The sequence below is a fragment of the Palaemon carinicauda genome, chromosome 4 (assembly GCF_036898095.1).
Source record: "Palaemon carinicauda isolate YSFRI2023 chromosome 4, ASM3689809v2, whole genome shotgun sequence".
Lineage (NCBI taxonomy): Eukaryota > Metazoa > Arthropoda > Malacostraca > Decapoda > Palaemonidae > Palaemon > Palaemon carinicauda.
Genome location: NC_090728.1, coordinates 180516131 through 180538784, shown reverse-complemented (window position 1 = coordinate 180538784; position 22654 = coordinate 180516131). Strand labels below are relative to the sequence as shown.

Sequence of the window (22654 nt, the reverse complement as noted above, 5' to 3'; positions counted from 1 at the left end):
TTTCACTGTCATTCGTGGTATACATTTTTTATTTTATTTTCACAGTGAAGTCTTCTTTATTTATAATTTCCTATCATAATTAAAAGTTTTGCAGAAATAAGCTGAATAGGATATCATTTTAGGAGCACTATTTGTGGCTGAAATCTTATTTCCATACAAAACTTAAACGTATTCACGGCACAAGTTTGGCATCACCTATTAGGACTAAAGTAATTCCATTAGTTTTTTTAAGGGCGTATAAATATATGCAAGCTTTTAAGATTTTTCTCATCTGCAATTGCCAACAGTTAGTTTCAAAAATGTATTTTGTATTACTGACTTAGAGACAACAAACAACAGTAAAATTAGTTACAGGAATAAGGATTAATAATAAGAGATTCATATACCCTTATTCTTGAGTGGAGTCTTTGGTCAGCCACTTCGGCATTAATAACAGGCTGGTCTAGGAAATGCGAGCACCACAAGCCAGGTACAGTAGTTTGCTTATGGGTACAAATCAGTGGTGTTATTCGAGATACTATATAAATAATTTTCTGCTGCCCGTACTTTCTGCTCATACAGAAGTATATTTATGATCTCAATACAGATACAAAAGCACATCTGCTTCTTACATGCTCAGACATATCAAAGAATGCTTTAAAAGGACATCAGAAGTAGAATGTCAAGAGACTTTCCTCTCACTAATAGAATAATTGGCTGCATCTTGGACAGGGTCCACTTTGTTAAAATATCTTGAAAGAGTAATCAGACCTTGTATAAGGTGATTGTTTACTGAAGGGTAAATAAGCAGTCTATTCTCAACTTAGTTTACTTTGGTTGTAAGTAAAAATTTGCCTCTTCTTTTCAACAAAGTAAAAGTGATAAAGCTCACTTAAAAAGGACATAAACTTACTATATATAGATATGAATTATTACACTTCACAGACAACTCTAGGGTATTAAGTATGGATATAGGTTAGATTTAGCCTTTGTTGTAGGATAATTCAGACCTCACTTGTGGAAACCTTGACCTTGGAAGGCATTGATATGTATCAGGAGGCCAACAGTGGTTGTAAGGTTTTGCAGTTCTACTCTGGACTGTTTTGGTATTAAATAGAAAGAGAGTAATTTTAGCTTAATGTGCTGGTAGTTAGCAGCCTCTCCTCTTATCACCATCATGAGCTCGTAAGGGTTGAGCAGCAGTATATCCCAAATAACATGTCTTGCCATTTTACTACTAGGTAACCAACTATCGCATATCATTATGCTAGTACCACTAATGTTAAGGGTGGCAGCAGTAGCCTTGATAAAATAACAGCATGGCAGGATTCAGCAACACCTGCAGGCTTTTTTTTCTAGACAGTATTACATAATGTCAAAACTGGCAACTGTATTGCCATGAAATAACCTTCCTTTTTTTCAATCAGTATCTTACCCTTATTCATTTCTTGTAATAACATGGATGTTAAAGCTTATCCATTAAAGAGATTGTAGTTATCATCTCAAGAGAGCAATATTCCACTTAATGTAGTTTTGTATGAATTAAAATAAAGTACTATCATAACTATATACAGTACAGTATAAATATTATTTTCATTACAATATAATATGGTAACTAATGGGAGTTCGGGAAGAAAGGGCACAGGAAAAAGTGGAGAGAGCCATTTCATGTCTAAACCTTTAAAGGGAAAATGGTGAAAAAATTTCTGTAACAATTATGATATTTTGAATGTGGGCTATTAATTTGTTAGAGGATTACTGTATTAAAGTCATTGGTGGCATTTTTATTTTGTGCCATGGAGTAACTGAACAAATGAAGTCTTTTCAGCTGTGACAAAAGACAAGTAGGATAGAGGATAGACACACCTGTATACTGTACTGTATAAAGAAAGAAGTGGGAGGGAGGCTTAAAATGAGGTTAAGAAAGACACTTACAGAATTATGAAGGTTGTTCTAAAGAATGTTTTCAATAAAGAATGTGATATCTGAACAGATTTGGAGTGCTAATGGGAAGATGAAAAGTGAAAAAGCTTCGGGAAAATCAGAAATAACCAAAATACTGTATATGCTGAATGATAAAAGGAAGAGAAGTTTAGGAAACGGGAAAAATAGCATTACATCAATAAAGTAAAATGTAAGCGGGATGCAGTACATGACACGGTATTGAAAAATTTGACTGCTGAAGTTGGCTATAAAAGTTTTGGAGAAGGCAATGAAGGAAAGTTAGCTATAGTACTTAGGACAATATCAAGAACAGTAAGTCAGAAAAGTATGAGTTGAACGTTGGTGTCCATCAAGGCTGAGCACTAGAGTTCTTTAAAATGATCAAAGAGCTACAATGAAGTGCAATGAGAGAGTTTCCCGAGATGTGCTATAGTAAGAGGTCGTAGAATTATTCAAAAGATGGAACAAGGGATGAAAACCAGAAAAATAAAAACCAAGCATAAGGAAAATAGAGTTAGTAGCAGACAGCAGAAATGGCTAGTAATAAAATGTAAATTTAATATGTTAATTACAAGAAGATACAGGTACATTCATACTGCAACATTTGGAAAGGGTATAAGTCAAAGCTGCAATGAATCCATGTAAACCTGGACTTAGGAACAGGTTTAGGATAAAGGATTTTGAAGTCCTACTTTCACAACACATCATTAATATGATCTACTTGTATCTTGGTATACTATCAGGATTTTATGAAAACATCACAATCATGGATTATAGTGGACCGTATAAGCATGGTGATGAGGAATATGTCATGGCTGATCCATTGTATTCCTCCTTTCATGATTCAATCACAGAAGATAGAATGGTTATCAAATACTTGTACAGTCTATGTAGTGCATATACATTATTGTCAATTATACCCTATATAATTAAAAATCATATACATTATAAATGAAACCTGCAGATATCGTCAATCATCTTTTTATCACTTTTCATTATTGGCACTTTCTTCAACATACCAGCTGAAAATTTTGTTAAAATGTTGCTCGTGTGTGGCCGAGCCAAGGGCCAAGTCATCCTACTGTCAGTTAAAATTTCAGACCAAACATACAGTAGGCACATAGGATCAGAGTCCAAGCCCCATCTACGCCAAAGCTAGGTATGGGGAGAAACGGGCAATTGCTGCCAATGACTCGGCAGGTAGACCTAAAAGATGCCCAACCCTAACTCTTTATATTTCCACGAGGCTACAACAGTGGAAGGACATAACAAATGTTTGGATAAATTCATGTACAAGATATTATCACAGTGTAGTTGGCAGGGCTGCAGTAGGACCTGACACTTCGTTAAAACTGGAACACTGTAAATTATGCACTTTGTCCACTAAACTTTAGAAATCATAGAAAATTTAAGTTACATATTTATTTCTCTATAAAAATAACAAAATAACACATTTTTACTGCAATCAGTTTTATAAGTAATTCATAGAGGGAGTGATGCCTATAAGCTAATTTTCAGATTCCAATGCAGTCAGCAAAACTTATGGGATTTGCATATCTGAATCACTTGAAGGCTGGTCATGTCTAAATGTAAAGCAAATTACTGAAAAGTAAGACTACTGTACTTTTCATTCATTCCTATCACGCCCAAAATTTAAAATGCCCTAATTCACATAATTATTAAACATCTCGATCATAGAATTAAAATTCTCAACAAATATTTCATGTACAATTACTATACAATATTATACAACATAAAATAGATTAGGACGAATCACGTCACAATGTTAAAAAATATACTATACAGTATACTGTATATATGTACAGTACAGTATATATAAAGAAAACATTATTAAAAAGCACTAACACTCCTTAAGTTAATTCAGCAGCAGGGTTATCAATACCCCTTAATTCTCTTATTTCTTTTGAATCTTTGGATATGGCTGAAACAGGAACCGGAACCGTACTGTTGCTAGCTACTCCAGTAGTTTGGCTATCGTCCGGACTAGTTTTGGGAGGTACATATAGATACCATGCAAAGAAAAACAGAATAGTAGATAACGATTTTGCTATGATAGAAATACCCATCATGTACCTGAAAAATAAGAGAGAGAAAAATTAGAATACAGTAGCTGAGTAAATATCCAAGAAGTTCAATAAAATGGTCTGTTAACCAGGTAGAATATTAATGTTTGTTCTATTTATGTACAAGATTATGTATTTACATTATCAATTTTTCTAGCTGCCATTGTTGTAAATTTGTGCAAAAATTATTACAGAGATCTATCTTAATAACTACAGAAGAAATTATATTTGTTCTGGTACAAACACAAACCTTTGTCATTTACATAGGATAGAGAACATTGAGGCTAGAATACACTGATTTGTCACTTTGATAGGAGCTGTCAGTGAAGACAGATGTCCTTAATGGCAGGGATATTTATAAAACATTTAATAATTCTTTTTCTTCTTTTTCATTGTGTTAGTGATTTTGTATCTTTAGTGAGGATGCCTGTGGAAATGCAAAAATGTCGGAGGGTGTCAGATAGTAAATCCAGCACCTTTATGAGCTAGCGCTAAGGAGACTGATCCTCACTACTTGTGCCCTGCCTGCAGAGGACACTCCAGCAGTCAGGCCTCTCCTTGTGCCAAGTGTTGGAAGTGGTTACCTTCCCAATGAGTAGCATATGGTAGGGGGAGGGAGAAGTCTAAAAGAAATTCCTCGGCTTCAGGGTCTTCCGCTGCACCCCTGTAACGTTGCCCTGCAACCCTTGCCCGTCGGTTTCTCTGGAAGTCGGACATGTAAGTTTGGTGCCCCTTTATCTTTAGGGCAAACCTTGGGTTAAGGAGACCTTCTCATTTCCCCTATTGAAATGGGAGGGCATCCACCTCAGGGGGAGTCTTCTTTACAGATGAATACCTCAAGTGTGTTATGGTCTTCCATGGGACTGCAAGGTTCTCCTAAGAAATAGTTAGTGGAGGTGCTCGCTGCAAGGCACCGCAGAACGTGGGGAAACGCGTAAATGTCGAAGTGTCCCACTGTTGCTGGAATGCATCTTGCCAGAGAGCCTTGGGGTGTGGGACTGGGGAGCAGTACAACGGGAGCCTGAAGTTCAGAGGTGTTGCTAACAGATAGACAGTCGGAGAACCCCACAAAGTCAGGACTTAGTTGGCTACTAGATGAACCAAAGAGAATTTGGAACCCACTATCTGAGTCGCTCTGCTCAGGTTGTTCGCGAGAACATTTCTTATGCTGGAATGAAGCAAGCTGATGATGGTGTTACTGAATGGACTTACGCCCATCTCAATGTTTCTACTGCAAGATGGGGGATAGGGGCTGTGAAAAAGTACTGCCTTGCTTGTTGATGTTAGCCATTAATGTGGTTTTGGCACTCATCACCACCACTGAGGGGCACGCTAGGAACTGATGGAACTGTTGAAGGGCCAGGAAGGCGGCCCTCATCTCCAAGAGTACTTTTCAGAATTCTAACCAAAGGCAGCATGTGGGCCTCCCACCCTTCTTTTGATGCATCTGTAAACAAATCTGGGGGAGATGAGAAGGTTGACGCCCTTTAGCAAATTTTCATCTGCCACCCACCACTCGAGGTCCGTCCGTTCCTCTGATCCCACAGAAATCAAGATGTCTGGGGAATCTAGGGCTTCACTCCAGGTGGACCTCAGCTGCCACTGGAGAGATCGAATCCTGAGGCGCCCGTTGGGAACTAGACGGGTGAGAGATGACAGGTGCCTGAGGAGACATAGCCACTTCTGGGCTGGGAGCTCTTCTCGTCTGAAGAAAGGTCTTGCGACCTTCCTCAGCCTCACTACGCTGTCGTCTGATGGAAAGGCTTTGTGAAGGTTGGTGTATTATAATTCCTAGGTATACCAGGTGTGACTTCTTGAGGTTTACCATGATCCCCAGATCTTGGCAAAGGCTCAGAAGCTTGTCTCGGTGTTGAAGAAGGGTCGTCACCGAGTATGCTAGGATTAGCCAATAGTCCAGATAACGGAGGAGACGGATAACTATCCTGTGACCACAAGCAGACACCAAGGCGAACATTTTCGTAAAAACCGGAGGTGCAGTTGAAAGACCGAAGCACAGCACCTTGAACTGGTATTTCCTGTCATCTAGACTGAATCTGAGGTACTTCCTTGTGTTAGTACATGTCCTTTAGGTCCAGTGTGCACATGAAGTCCTGTGGTCTTACTGCTCGTCTGACTGTGTCTGCGGTCTCCATTCTAAACAAAGTCTGTATGACAAACTTGTTCAGTGCTGAGAGGCCGATGGTTAGTCTCCAGCCTCTCAGTGGAGGGAGAGATGGCATGAATGGGATGCGATACCCTGTCCACATCACAGAGACCTTCCAGTGTTCGGCCCCGTGCTGAAGCTATCCCCCTACTGGTGGACAAGCGAGGGGCTCGCCTATCCTAGCATCAATGGCCACAGCTGCCTCCTCTAGGATACCTCCCTCCACGAGAGGACTTGTGGCCTTTCCTGTCCTTGGCAGGAAAGGGCTTCTTAGACACCTTCTTTTCCTTGGTCATAGTCCTATTCGAAGCAGGTTTTGGCAGGCTGGTCTGAGAGGGAGCTGGTGGTTTATGGGTCTTAGATGTTAGGGCCTTATGGCGGAGAGAATCCTGGTGTGACTTTCTCCATCTCTCTGCTGCCTGCTCCACATCTCCTAGCTTGAATAAAGAGGATCACTCCAGAGAAGAATTCCGGAGCCTAGTGACCTCGACATGGTGAACCTGATGCTGGAAACGCTCGACTACCGAGTCCCTGCCCCGCAGGATGATGTTAGCCCACAAGTGTACAACTTTGTGAGCGAGGAACTTCCGACAGCAAGAAGGTCTCCATCACCTTCCCGGTGCCTTCCTTAGAAATATCTTTGGTCCACACCAGGTTCCCCAATGACCCTAACCAAAGGTCATGCCACGAAGTAGCCTGCATGGTATACTTCACGACCTTCTGGTTCAGGATATCCGTAGATGAGAACTAGACTTGAAGCCCGGAAAGTCTCTCCAGAGAAATTCCCTTTGTCATTTATTCTAAGGAATGGTGTAGAGGAAGAGTCGGGAGAGGCTCGTCAAGGACCTCTTAATACCTCCTGTGCTGGACACCCGGACATGGGAGGAGTTTCGTGGACAAGCCGGTGCGAAGTGTTTCAGAGAAGTTTGTGAGCTGAATGAAAACCTTCGTCTGGCATTCTTCAGCCCCTGAGATCTGGGCAAAGGTGGACTGGACTTCAAGAATTTCTGAGTGCCACGGAGGGCAAACACTGGATTTGCCAATCCATTGAGGGATCTGATGCAAGCCAGGACCTGCCAGAAAGAGTGTTCCGACTCTATGCGCCACCTCGTTAGAACTATCAGCAAGGTCGTTATCCACCAAGACTGAATCTTGGGGTAGGACGTCATCGTGATGGCTGGATGATGTCCTGACCCCCTCTGCAGGTCTAAGAATCCTTGACGAGAATTTCGGGACCGTCTTAGAATCCTTCAGTTCTCTCCTAGGAGAGAAGAAGGTCTAGTTGGAGAGATGTTCTACTAGCTGTCCGACGGGTGAAGGCTGGAGTCCTCCGCGGGGCCTCCTTGCTAGGGGAGGATCGAAGAGAATCCGACAGGGATTCTACCTGACTAGGGGACTCTGGTGACGGTGACGAGCTAGACCTAGAAGAGTGAAGAGGGTGACACAGCAGGTCTAGACGTTTTCTTGGAAGGTCTGGTAGGGGTCATCTTGACCCTGGTCGAAGGTATTTCACTCTGGACTCCTGCTTCCTTTTTCAGGGGGACAAGACCGTGGGAGTTTGTCTTGGCAGGGCAGATAAAAGTTCTTCCCGGGGAACGCTGAAGTTTCTGAGGAGTGTGATGACTGCAGACCAGAAGGAAAGGCATGAGTAACTGCCCTAACAAAGGCACTAATACTGTACCGTGGTTCTTTTCCGATGGAGGCACTGTCTATAAGATGCCCTGAAAAGAAAGAGGAGGAACACTGTAACGGAGTCTTAGCTACCGATGATAAAGCAGGGAGCTGCAACCGGACCGACTTCTGCTCTGTGGACTTCTTCTGAGGGGGCAGGGAGCTTGGGAATCTTAAATTCCTGCCTTTTGTCCCCCCCCACGGTGTGATGTTCTGCGTTTACGAGGAGGGGAATGGGGTGATGACGAACGATATAGAGAAAGCCTTATCCTTCCTAGAAGGAGCCGAAGTTCAAGGAGATGGTCTTACTGCCTGTCTACTCCTCGTATTGAGATGTTTCCCAAAGAAGGCTGTCGTTCTGCTGGTCTCTTTGGAGAAAGAGATGAAGGATAAGCTGGAGGCCGATGGGTTTGCGATAAGCAATGAGATGGCAAACGGTGAGTGGGGAAGCGGTGAGCTGGCGAACGGCGCCTGGCCTAAGATCGACGAGATGGGGACTGGCGTCTAGAAGATTGGTGATGAGACGTAGACTTAATCTCCTGTGAAGGGAGTGACGAGTCGTCAGTGAGCGCCAAGAGTGACGACGGGAAACCGAAGGTTGTTGGAAAACTGGTGAAGGCTGACGAACAAGAACGTCAGCCACTGGGTCCTGCCGAATAGGAGACCGATAAGGTGGTGATCGGCAAGCAGGTGAACTGCGAGCAGGTGATCGGCAATCAGGTGAACTGAGAGCAGGTAAATAAGGAGTAGGCAAACAGCGAGCAGGTGATTGCCGAACAGGAGAAGTGCAAGGAGGCAATCGATGAGCAGGCAGTTGGTTAGCAGGTGAGCAGTGAACTGGCAAACGGCGAGCCAGAGACCGGCGAGTCGGAGAACGGCAAGCCAGAGACCGGCGAGTCGGAGAACGGCAAGCCAGAGACCGGCGAGTCGGAGAACGGCAAGCCAGAGACCGGCGAGTCGGAGAATGGCAAGCCAGAGACCGGCGAGTCGGAGAACGGCAAGCCAGAAACCGGCGAGTAAGAATATGGCAAGCCAGAGATCGGCGAGAAGCCAACTGACTATCTACAGCAGAGCGATTATCAGAAGAGGATTGCGAACAATAGCGCGTTGGCGAAACACAAATCGGGATTCGTTGACGAGCAGGAGAGTCCAGGGAGGCGGTCGAAGGACGAGAATCAAACGAACCAGAATATTCAGAAGAGGAAGCCGACGAGCCAATCTACGTTTCACCGAAGGTGAAAAAGCATGCCTGAGGCGAAGAGGAGGGCGAGTTCGGGGAGGGTGGCAAGCACGATGACAAGCTTCCACAGGGTCAGGTAGGGCAGCAGGCAGGTTAGCAGAAGGCCACCGAAGAGTCTTTATGAGTGGTCTCCCTCGCGAACGAGGGAGGTGATCACTCGCTGGAGAGAGATGCCTTGGACTTTACTCCTCCCCTGAAACTTTGGGAGGGGAAGTGCAGTCCTCCGTGGCCGCTGACAGAGCAGAGAAGAGGCGGGAGTGCAGACTACAGGCAGGGCAACGGACAAAGCCTCGGAAATTACCATCTCAACCAGAGACAACGGATTCACCTCAGACTCGGAAGAACACTGCGATTCCGCACCTCGGTGAAGATGTCCTAGCAACACCTCCTTGGAAGGCGAGCCCAAGCAGACACTAGAGCGAACATTTTCATGAAAACCGGAGGTGCTGTTGAAAGACCGAAGCACAGCACTTTGAACTGGTATTTCTTGTCATCTAGACTGAATCCGAGGTACTTCCTTGGAGACGGATGGATTGGGATCTGGAAGTAAATGTCCTTTAGGTCCTGAGTGCACATGAAGTCCTGTGGTCTTGCCGCTTGTCTGACTACCTGCGGTCCCCATACTGGACTCTTGGTCAGTGGAGGGAGAGATGGCGTGAATGGTATGCGATACCCTGTCCACATCACAGAGATCTTCCAGTGTTCGTCCCCATGCTGAAGCCATCCCCCTACTGGTGGATAAGCGAGTGGCTTGCCTATCCTAGCATCAACGACCACAGCTGCCTCCTCTAGGATACCTCCCTCCACAAGAGGACTTGTGGCCTTTCCTGTCCTTGGCAGGAAAGGGCTTCTTAGACACCTTCTTTTCCTTGGTCGAGTCCTATTTGAAGCAGGTTTTGGCTAGCTGGCCTGAGAGGGAGCTGGTAGTTTATGGGTCTTAAATGTTGGGGCCTTATGGCAGAGAGAATCCTGGTGTGACTTTCTCCATCTCTCTGCTGCCTGCTCCACATTTCCCAGCTTGAATAAAGAGGATCACTCCAGAGAGGAATTCCGGAGCCTAGTGACCTCGACATGGTGAACCTGATGCTGGAAACGCTCGACTACTGAGTCCCTGCACCGCAGGATGATGTTGGCCCACAAGTGTACGACTTTGTGTGCAAGAAACTTGATAGTCTGAGTACCCAAGAGCAAGAAGATCTCCATCGCCTACCTGGTGCCTTCCTTAAAAATATATTTGGTCCGCACCAGGTTCCCCAGTGACCCAACCCAAGGTCAAGCCAACAAGTAGCCAGCATGGCATACTTTGCGACCTTCTGGTTCAGGATATCCGTAGATGAGAACTAGACTTGATGCCTGGAAAGTCTCTCCAGAGAATTCCCTTTGTCATTTATTCTAAGGAATGGTGTAGACTAGAGGAAGAGTCGGGAGAGGCTCGTCAAGGACCTTGTGATACCTCCTCTGCTGGACACCCGGAGATGGGAGGAGTTTCAAGGCCGAGCCTGTACGAAGTGTTACAGAGAAGTTGGTGAGCTGAATGAAAACCTTCTTTCTGGCACTCTTCAGCCCCTGAGATCAGGGCAAAGGTGGACTGGACTTCAAGGATTTCAGAGTGCCACGGAGGGCAAACACTGGATCTGCCAATCCATTGAGGGATCCAGGACCTGCCAGGAGTGTTCCGACTCTCTGTGCACCACCTCGTTAGGACTATCAGTAAGGCCGTCATCCATCGAGACTGAATCTCGGGGTGGGTCGTGGTCATCGTGATGGCTTGATGATGTCCTGACCCCCTCTGCGGGTCTAGGAATCCTTGACGAGGATTTCAGGACAGACTTAGAATCATTCAGTTCCCTCCTAGGAGAGAAAAAGGTCTCCAGAACAGAAGGTCTAGTTGGAGAGATGTTCTGCTAGCTGTCCGACGGGTGAAGTCTGGAGTCCTCCGCGGGGCCTCCTTGCTAGAGGAGGATCGAAGAAAATCCGACAAGGATTCTAACCCGACTAGGGGACTCTGGTGACGGTGACGAGCGAGAAAGAGTGAAGAGGGTGACACAGCAGGTCTAGACATTTTCTTGGAAGGTCTGGTAGGGGTCAACTTGACCCGGGTCGAAGGTATTTCGCTCTGGACTCCTGTCTCCTTCTTCAGGGGGGATGAGACCGTAGGAGTTTGTCTTGGCAGGGCAGATAAAAGTTCTTCCCAGGGAATGCTGGAAGTTTCTGAGGAGTGTGATGACTGCAGACCTGAAGGAAAGGTGCGAGTAACTGCCCTAACCAAGGCACTAAAACCACGGTTGTTGTCCGATGGAGGCAGTCTTTGAGATGCCCTGAAAAGAAAGAGGAGGAACGCTGTAACGGAGTCTTAGCTACCGATGATAAAGCATGTAGCTGCGACCTGACCTCCTTCCGCTCTGTGGACTCCTTCTGAGTGGCAGGGAGCTTGGGAATCCTAAATTCCTGCCAATCGGCGAGAAGTCGACTGACTATCTACAGCAGGACGACCACCATCAGGAGAGGATCGCGAATGAAACCTCGTTAGCAAGACACGAATCGGGATTCGTTGACGAGCAGGAGAGTCCAGGGAAGCGGTCGAAGGAAGAGAATCAAACGAACCAAGAGGATATTCAGAAGAGGAAGCCCATGAGCCTCTATGTTTTACCGAAGATGAAGAAGCGTGACTGAGGCGAAGAGGTAGGAGGCAGCAGGCAAGTCAGCAGAGCACCTCCGAAGAGTCTCAGTGAGCAGTCTCCCTTGCGAACGAGGGAGAGGTGATCACTTGCTGGAGAGACATGCCTTGAATTTGCTCCTCCCCTTAAGCCTCGGGAGGGGAAGCACAGTCCTCGGTAGCGCCTGACAGAGCAGAGGAAGAGGCAGGAATGGAGACCGCAGGCAGGGCAATAGACGAAGCCTCGGAAATTACCATCAACCAGAGACAACGGATCCACCTCACTCAGAAGAACACTGCAATTCCGCACCCCGAAGAAGTCCTAGCAACACCTCCTTGGAAGGTGGACCGGGTAAACCCAGGGACTGCCACACCTGAGATAAAGGAGAAAGAGGAAGTTTTTAACCAGGTGGCCCACCTGGTTAGGGGAGGTGACACCTTCTCTCGAGGACCGGGGAACTGCTTGAGTAGAAGCTTCAGAGGGAAGTCGGGGAGCGGAAGAAGAAGCTTTGGGTTTCTTCTGCTTCAAAGAAACCTTTGAAGGAAAAAAGTCTCTTTTAGGCTACTTTTTCCGCTGTCGCCCAAACTTTTCCCGCTGGGAGGCAGACCACTCCTGACACTCGATACACTTACTATCTTCCGTACAACGCTGCCCCCAACAAGTCGGACACAAACGGAACTAGGGCAGGTGCGCATGACCGACAAGCAAGGGCACTCACGCACACAAACACAAATACAAGATATAAGAGAGAGCACAAAAAGATTAATGGCAGTCCAAAAAGAGCGGATGAATAGTAGAAGCAACCGTTCATCGTCCGATCCAAAAGCGAAGTGAAGCATAATCACCGGTGTGTAAGAGGGGTAGTTACTACCCTCCCTTACCCCACTAACTAGTGGGATGGGTGGTTAGCCCTTGCTAATTTTCTAATGGCTCATCCTTTCAGCTTTGCCGAAAATAATACCCATATAATTAGCATAGGTTTGTATTCCAGTTACGGAACTAATTACTTTTAAAGCTTATTATATTTACACTTGATATACTGTATCATGTAAAACTTTTCTTTTTACAGTGCATTGGGACATAAGCCAATATCCGTGATTGGTCTGTTATGATGGGTGCCAAGTTCAGCAGCCACCAGTAGCAAGTACTTTTCGTGACTGATGTCGGAGTTTTTGTGACAAAGATAATGTTTAATTAGTCAAGGCAAGAATGATTGCATCTTGGAAGTATTAGCATATAATTTCTTGATTTGACGAGTTAATTCGTCTTTTCCCCTTGATCTTGGGTGGGGTTGATTGATCATTCCTTATTTGATCTAGTACCTATTTAATTGTTTTCAATACTGTACTAAGATTTATGGTGCTAATTAAAACTTGCTATAGCATTGTGCTACAGAATTAAATTTAGTTAAATCTTAAATTATTGTACAGTATTTGTATCTTAAATAATATACACACTTGGGAGGCAGTGATATTGTTTACCTATAAACCATGTTAACTCTTACATATTTCTATGACTAATGTGCAGTAAACAATTTTTTATTTATAAGAACCATATCTAATCATTGTATCATAACTTACCTACTCATATAAAAGTTATCGTAACTTCTACATGATCCTTGTTTGCCGCATGATGACTGCCATAAAGTGCAGGTATTGTCTATTAGGGCACCAAATAGGATTGGGCCTGGAATTGTACCTAAAAGTCTGACGACTATCCACTGGAGCCCGAGGGCAAATGATCTGTGCGTGTCGGGGACACATCTGCAAAATTTGAAGAATTATTTTATTTATTCAACAAAAATAAAATAACTATATCCTGTCCTGTATGATATAAACATATCACTGATTTTTATGTGAAACCAATTTATATTAAATTTTCAGTTGATGCTATGAACAGTTTATTAAGAATATACTTTTTCACCAGTAAGTTGTATTCCCTAATAGCAGTCATTGTCATATACTTCAAAATAATGAATTAAGTATGAACCCTTAATACAGCAAATTTACAGAGTACAAAAGAGTCCCTGTACACACACAATGCTCATTAATGGCACAGACCTAAGGTTTGATATTACGGGCAGTCCAACCCAACATCTTTATTCTTTCCAGTTAGCACTTTTTGAGTCATCTGTTTCTCACAAATTCTGAAATTTTTTTTTCCATAATCATATCCTACATTCTCACCACATACTCAGACCATTTTAAGTGATTTTTTTTTCTTTCACATGGTAACCTTTTTACAATACTATTTTGGCAATCATAATGCTTTCAACTCTCCTTTCATTGCCTACACATTGTAATGCAACAAATTAATCACAACTGCTTCCATCTATATTCTTTCATTCATATTCTTCATCAACACTTCCTTTTGCTTTCTCAGACACCGTAAGTGAGAGTTCAGATTACCCTTTTTGATTCACCTGTTCTGGAATTAACCTCTGTTGTTCCACCATCATCGTTGTATTTTTTTTCTGATTACCTGTAGAATGAATTAGCTTTTGATATTCCACCATCCATAACCTCATTCACTGCTTTGATTTTCTGGTACCCATTTACACATTTGCCTTACCCTACCTTAAACTTTTACTAGTTTCTGCAGTTTTTATTCCTTATCAATGATTATTAGTGCGCTGTTATGTATACGAATGCCAGCCCTTTTGTACACCCTCCATTACCCCAGGACCCGCAAGGACCAAATTCCTGTCCTTCCATATTCTAATCACTCCATGCATAAAAAAGTTGAACTGCCATGGAGCCAGCACCTTATCTCCAACCCATTTTAACTCAACAAATTTGTCCCTTTCCCATCCTCTTACTTCGACAATTGCATCTTTTTTTGGTCAACTAAGTTATATTAAACCTCGATAATTTTTACTGTAACTCATATCACCTTTTTTTTACAATGGAACAATTATTCATCTCACCTATTCCTTTGGAACATACATTACAAATCATGATCAGTCAATCAATCATATTATAGTCATCACTTTGCATTCCTTGTACAGTATCCTGAAGACACTTACACAGTTATTATAGGCCTTACATTAGCTTCACTTAGATCTCTTATGTATCAACTTTCACCAAACCTTAAGAATAATCCTTCCATTAATGCAGAACTACATTTACTCCTGACAGCATCTCTCCATCATTCTTTACTCTGAAATCCAACTGTTAATTGTCTATCTTCTGCTTTATTTTCATGACTTCTTTTCTCTGTTAATTTCTTCTTGACTTTGCTATACATCCCTATGTATACCCGAACATGACCTTTAAATCAACTATGCAATTTCTCATCAATTTAGTATCTTACTGCAATGTGATAATTCGATCTCCTTACTCTCCTATGTTCACTAACCTGCTCTACTGTACATAATGGAATTTTAAATAATGTACAGTATTCCTAATTCATTCTCTACACCTATGTCTTTAGCCCTGGTTCATATTTCACACATTTTCTCATCTTATATCAATTCTTCCCTTTGTTCAAACTCATTTATTTTAATAAAATTCCCAGCCATATTTTCAGCACTACTCTCCAATTTAAATCATTCTAACCTTTACTTTTCTAGCAACAAACTGAAGTTTAGGTGTACCTATGGCTACTTCTCACCTAATCATTACAGGTATCAACTTGTGCTTCCATTAACTTTGTCATCTCTTTCTTACATGTACTTATGAAGGGTTTTCTTTGGAAACCATATACCTGTAGCAATCAAGCTCCTTTGCAAATAAATTTTCTTAAGGCTCACCCATTCTCATTTACATCAGGAATATCATACCCTAATATAATCTCTGCTACATTTCCATTACTGTACATTTGCTTTCAAAACGCCTATCAGAACCAACCTTTCATATTCTTCAAACCAAGTCAAGCACAGATTAAGAAATGCTGAAAGTATTCTTTCATTCTCATTTTCTATTCACAGATCACGCACTCGCTATTACAACTTTTTCTCCTACCACACTCAACCTTATTCACACAATCTTCAAACCCACAAATTTTTATGTAGCACATCCCCAGTTTCATTGAAATTATTACTCGTCCCAAGCTCTACACAATTTGGTCAAACCGGAAACAATAATGTATCATTTGTGGATGTCCCATATTCAAAGCAAAGACAGATGAATGTCAAAACTGTTCATTAAAACCTATAACTGTATTCCTCTAATGACATAAGAAGCAAATTACTGTCCATATGGTAGTCAGACAATTGTATTGAGCTACACAGCTGGAGATGAGCATAGACTAGCAACCTCATCTCTAATTACTACTCAAGATTCAGAATTCCTACTGATTTATAAACATTATTCAGTAGGGAAAATTTTAGCTACTTACCGTAATGTTCCAGCCAAAGCTGGCAAACTAATGATAAACGTAAGTATCATAACTATGAAGAAAATCACTAAAAATATAGGCATGAGGGAGCAAACTGTCGGGCATTTCTCTCTCAGAGCAGAATCGGGGGCCAATCTGGCATCACCACCACCTGCCTCAGTCACACTTGAGGCAGCTGTAGTAGTAGTGCTGAAAGGACTAGTGGGCGAGATTGGCAATGCCTTCACACACTCGCATCCTGTGAAAACCTGTGGGGCAGTTAAGAAAAATCAAGTGATTCTATTCTATAATTGTTTACATATGCAGCTAAGAAAGGTACATAGGAATGCTACAAAATGGAATTGTAATTTAGAATAAAAAAGCATATTCTATGCAATAAAAAATTCAGTGTATGCAAAAAGCCATGGCCACTAAATTTTGAAATGGAATTGATGAATCGAAGGCAAAAGTTTTTCTACGTTTACAAAGTTTTATACTTGCAATAAAACACTATTTCAATTCACCTTCTCCCCGAGTTCATTGCTGCATTCTTTTTGAAGAATAAGCTTACCGATAACAAAAATTGAACACTGATAATGTCTCCCTAGCTTACAATGTCATCCCCCCTAAACCCTGTGATGTAGATAGGATAAGGTACCACCATTAAATACTTTAACTCCATGCTGACGATATGGAAGTTTGTTATCGAGCTCAGTTAAATTTGTTTTTATTTAAGTACTGTATTTAATTTGTCTTTTACTCTTGTTTCTTCAAGATCCAAGATATTTCTCACAGTACAAGTACAATCAAATATTGTGTCATCTATATGTACTGTATGTGTAATATAAATATTGACCCTAATTCAGTTTGCTTTAAACCTACAAGACACTTTTGTACTATTTAGACCATTGCAGTAGGTATGAAATAATTTGTTTGAAAAATGTTTACATTTGAGAAACAAGGCCAAAACAGCATTAGATAGAAAAGCTAAATGTCTTGATAGAGATTTAGCTAATAATGCAAGCCCTTTATCAAATCCCAATTCTGCTTTAGCTAGCCCTGTGTGCGTTCATATTCCCATTCACTGGTGTCAGATTTTGTGTCTTTTACAAAGACATATTTAAAGTTTTATATTAAACCTCAGCGGACCAATATGTTCTTACATTCATTCTGTAGTTTTCAGAAAGTCATTGAAATAGATTGAATACTGTACCAGAGTTTTCATAAGTTTTTGGATATCAAACATTAAATATCATCCTTTATCCATCTGTCTGGTGATACAAACAGGAAATAAGATTCATATTCTTAAGCTTCAAGTGATAATTTGCTTTTATGTTTTTTATAAAATAATTTTCACCCATATTGGTACTTTTTATATACAGTAATACACATATCTATTTGTGTCTGTGGTGTCCTCTCTCAGGTACTAAAGTTTTACAGAATTGTATTGCACAAATGGGTTGAAATTAGGAAAAAAATGCTTAAAATATATTAAAATAACTACAGTACAAATAGAAATACAAATAATTTTGAAATTTGCTTATTACAAGTTGTATTTCATCTTATTATCTTTTGTGATAGTGTACTATATTATAAGTCTTAAGGCAAAAAATTAAATTAAGTGTCCATTAGACTAGGCAATATAAAAAAAATAACTACACTATTTTGAGATTAACGACAATGACCAATGCCCTTGGTAATTGTACCATGCTCTCTGCTGTGACAGCTTATCTAAAACTATTAAAAAAGATAGTGTGGCTTTTGCCGAAGCAATTAAGCAATTAACCTAGAAAATTTAGACTAAGTTTCAAGTAATAAAATTCCCCAAGTACCTTAGGGTACTCTGGACATAAGGCATCTTATCCAGGGAGATGAACAAGATGATGAAGGTAAACCCAAGCATGATGGGTACGAGAATGTTACATTCCGAAGGGCAACTATGACTAACTGCCTCATAGTCAAAAACTTCCCCAGTTTTCTCACTGTTAATATCTCGAACTACAGTTCCAGACAAGTCATATAGAACAGTGGTGGCTTCAGTCAAGTCGGATGTATTTATAGCTGATGAATTCCCTGCCTCGATGCAGTAACACAAACTGTAATGCTGAATTATGCCCTATTTCTTAGCTAAGGAACACTCAAAATTAATTTTATAAGAGTGTTTTCAAATTCAAACACAGGTGCTTTCTTGCAGTAACTAAACTTCTAATTATATAAATCAAGTTCACGTTGAATAAAAATCATTCTCTTACAGACCTTCATAAATAATAGCATAAAGTATGGGACATTATGAATATATGTACTACAGTATAACATCAAAAATGCAATTTACTGTATATAAAGATCAATTTGTCAACACAGAAAAGAGGTTCCATGATGAACATTTTTAATCCAGCTATGTAAAATTATACTATGATTTTAATATGAGCAAGTTTCAGAGATTGTAAATGCACAAATAATTTTAATAAATAGAATAAAAATCTTACCATTAGGCCATCAGGACCCTCACTCATGTTTGTACAGCCAGCATGGCACGGTGAAAAATACATTATGTTATTTGTACCACAGATGGGATCATATGGTACATATTCACAACTACACTCGCTGTTACACGATGCGTTCAAATTGGGAACGTCGGGTATTGTAGTTCTGTAATAAAATGGAACACTTAATTGATAAACTTTAACATACTCTCTATTTGCACAATTGAGAAACTGATTCTATTCCTTAAATTGCAAAAACATAAATTATAGATCAACTCAGTAGTTTACAGACTCATTAACCTTTTAAAAAAGTAAAGTACGGCAACTGAATATTAAAAAAGAATTTATGACTTGCTTTTAAATTATAGTTTAATACTGATTAGATACTAAGGAAAATTAACAATGATCAGAATACTAACTGCATACTGTATTTCCTTTTATTGGCAATAATTTTTTGTAAAGTAAATAATGTTAAATAGTGACGTAATTCAACATTTTTAGAGGTTTTTGAAAATACTGGGAAAATCCATTTGCTCTTCTCAGGAATTCTTATAAATTTTTTTAATATAGCTTTTTTTTTTATTTTTTATTATTGCTATCCAAACAATTGAATATAAATTTAACCACTAAGAAGTTTTTACCTGTTTTTGTAGTCGACACTGACGCCAGCAAAGTCGATATTCGGACAAGAAATGACAAAAGTCAGACAAGAAAGGAGGCAAAAGAAAGAAAAAATTATGCACATCTTCAGGATTCCAGAGCAACGCAACTGTAGTTTCTTCACCAGCCAGCCTCCCACCAGAGTTCCTCCACCACCAGCTGGTACAACTACAAAACCTAGACAAGAAATTGTAGTTAGATGGTACAGTATTCTGGATATAAAATAGTGTTTCACAAAAGATTTCCTATTAAAAATATTATAAATGATTACAAGGATACAATTCATGTCATTAATACACTGATTTTTGTTTAATAGTGATTGTTATTACTATACCAATTTTTAATTCAAGGTGGTTAACTTACCTACGAGTAAAGCAGCAAAACTAGCAGGCATACTAAATTGATTTTCTAGAAATTTGGGCATGAAAGTTGCAAATCCTGCTAAGAGGATGCCCTCAGTTGCTCCAGCAAGGGAGAGAGTCACGAAAGTAGGGTTTAGCACGAGAATCTTGACCGCCATTGGAAGATCCCGTAGTCTTCCAAATCCTCCAGAACTTCTAGGGTTATCCGTGTCAGATCCATATGCTTCTGATACACGTTCAGCTTTTATTGCTTTGGCACCTAGTGCAGGGGCGATATAAAATGTTCTTTATTATTACATTCAATTCTTACAAAAATGACGCCAGTATACAATAATGAAGATAAAATTAAGAATGTAAGCTTTAACTGAAAGGATGTATATATTCTGTTAAAGATGATCGTAATTTATGTTTTGTGTATTTATATTGTTTTCACATCTGTTAAAAAATACTGTATTATAATAGTGTGTCTGTGTGTGCTGGAAAAGACTTTGGATGATGAACAGACAGATTATGGTGGGTAAAGTTACGATAAAACAGTAAGCAGAAACTGAAGGAATAAGGGAAAAGGCTAGATATTAAAATGTCTTTGCTAACTAACAGACTAAAGAGACTAAAGAGGATAAGTGGCAAAGTAGCAGAATACAGTTTTAAGGACATACCAGATGCCAAAAATATGGTTCAGTTCAATTTCATGTCGGATCTTATATCCTTTAAAGTCACGCAGAACTTTTAAGACATGGTTTCCCTTTTCCCTGATTTTAGTGCAGGTTAAACTGTAAAGCCAGAGCACTAAACAAATCCATCTCCAAAAACATAAATGGAAGTTCAATGCAAACTGATGTGACAAATTGCTCTAAAAGACTTTAAATATTCTATCTCTCATCATCAAATGTTACAAACTACTTATAATTACCAGTAGTAATGAATTTACAGAAGAACCCTTTAGATGGTCCATTTTTACCCCCCATCCCGCAAACTTTGAATATTACCAGAGAAGGTGAATGAAATTATCATAACAAAATATCTTGACCATTGCCATACATATAATATTTAGACAAATAAGTTACACATGGTAAAAAAAAAAGTGTCGTCCATTCTACGCATGATTAGTCAAACGTTCCCAAACGAGGTTTGAGCTTTCATGCAAGTTTCTTATTTTTGCAATCAAATGGCTCTGAATTTCCATTATACTGTAACTCTTAAATAAATTCTCAAATATCTTTCGTGCAAGTTCCTCATTTTGTGAACTTGAACAATACAAACTTTTTCTTACCTGGTAATTGTGATGGAAATGCCATAATGGGACCAGATATGAGGATAGATATGGCTCCAGACAACAGAAATCCAATCCACCAGCCACCCAACCACAGATCGCTACTGGGGTTGAGATTGTGGCTAAAAAGCAAGAAGTGAGAAGATGAGAATTATATAGGTTGATGACTGAAAAATCTGTAACAAGGTAATATATACTACATGAAATTATACACGCTTTGTACAGTACGGCATATAGATTATTAATATTAGTACTAGTATTGCTAGCTTTCACCACAACACTTCTATTATAGTGGTTCATATAAATATTAAAGGTATCTTGTTTCAGTATCATCTCAAGAGACGCTCACTAGAACGTCAGCTGATCAAGCCCATCTATTGCAGAAATCTCCCTAGTAAAAAACTTAAAACTCATGGTTCCAGGCTTGGATCAATCTGTAGCCTTGCATTTCGAGTTATCAATGTGCCAGCCAAGAGGCTAATGTTATGAAAAACAAAATTTAACAACATGCAGAAGGGTTCAAGTTTACTACTCATAAGACAAAAAAAAAAAAATTGTTATTCAAACAATGTTTCATCATCAGCAACTATCTAATCTATAAATCAAACAATTGTCTGTGCCGCCATTATTATACTACCTGTACCTGTATCATTTAATAACAATTATGCCACCATCTTGAGAATAAAACCCTGAAGGATATTTCTTCTTTTATTTTTGCTTCAGATTTACAAATCATAAAATCATAACATCACAAGTATGATTTTATTTCGAAAAATAACATCCCCATTCAATAAACTTAAACAATTTTATATCACATATGTATCTGACCTAATTTATAATTATTATCCTTATATCCAGTATACTTAATCTTTCTGCAGATCAGTATCTCCCAGATAGGAGGGAATTAAACTATTTTTGTTTACAATATAACTTCTAGACAGTTTAAACTTGATAATGATACTAGGGGCTATATGTACATCTTAAGAGATATGTATCTGATAACCATGTTAATTTTTTTCTACTAAATATAACCTTGAAAGAAGATATTTGACCGGAGAGGGTGCCAATCCTGTTGCAAATAAAGTTGCTGCAAATCTAATGGATTTGAAGTGGGTCAGTTTGGCAAGAAGCTTTTTTACCTCCCGTGGTCCTGAATCATGAGCAATAATTTTTGCTACACTTTGCTTTAAACCAACACCTGTTTTTAGCACTAAAGATTAAATACTGCCTACAGCGAGCTTTGCATTGGTGGACTTGTTTTTTCATGTTTTTTCTAGCTAACTTTATAGATTCAACGGTTTCGCTACCAAGTTTCAACCCTTATTTATGGAAAGATCCTTCTGACCAGTGATACAAAAAAATTATGATCTTTGTGGAATACTTAAACTACTTAATAATCATGATACTGTAATTATAATATGGTACAGCTCTCTAATTAACAAAAATATAAATACAAGTGTGGAGGTATTAAAACTGCTTCAGGTATTCTAAAATTGTTCTCTTGTCCAGGACAATTCAATACACTAATTTTTCTTCACAAATGAGGGGTTCTATATGTGGAAGCTTGTAATTCAAATCCATGCCTCTGAACTACATATGAATATACTGTACGCATATTTTCCATTAGTAATCACATATCCCCTAGGAAGTGGTGACTCCAGAAACTACATTGTGGGGATGAAGTTGCAATCCCAGCATCCTTCCTCTATGTTCATTGGACTTAAGATTCGACAACATGCGGAATTTCTTGTAGGTCACCTTTCAAGAACTGACCAGAACCAATATTGAAGTAATATACGCATTCACATCTAAAATCTTTA

General features: G+C 40.1%; 1 protein-coding gene across 1 annotated transcript in view; it reads right to left on the bottom strand.

Annotated features, from left to right (window-relative positions):
* Window positions 1–282: 282 nt before the first annotated feature.
* Window positions 283–22654, bottom strand: part of Oatp26F (Organic anion transporting polypeptide 26F) — a 31903-nt gene continuing 9531 nt past the window's right edge. The window contains exons 7-13 of the mRNA XM_068372825.1: window positions 20835–20956; window positions 19563–19820; window positions 19181–19376; window positions 18543–18705; window positions 16078–16325; window positions 13320–13502; window positions 283–4017 (exon numbers count right to left, since the gene is read on the bottom strand). Coding sequence (XP_068228926.1) covers window positions 3795–4017; window positions 13320–13502; window positions 16078–16325; window positions 18543–18705; window positions 19181–19376; window positions 19563–19820; window positions 20835–20956 — 1393 coding nt within the window. The 3' untranslated portion in view covers window positions 283–3794. The remainder of the gene's footprint in view (window positions 4018–13319; window positions 13503–16077; window positions 16326–18542; window positions 18706–19180; window positions 19377–19562; window positions 19821–20834; window positions 20957–22654) is intronic.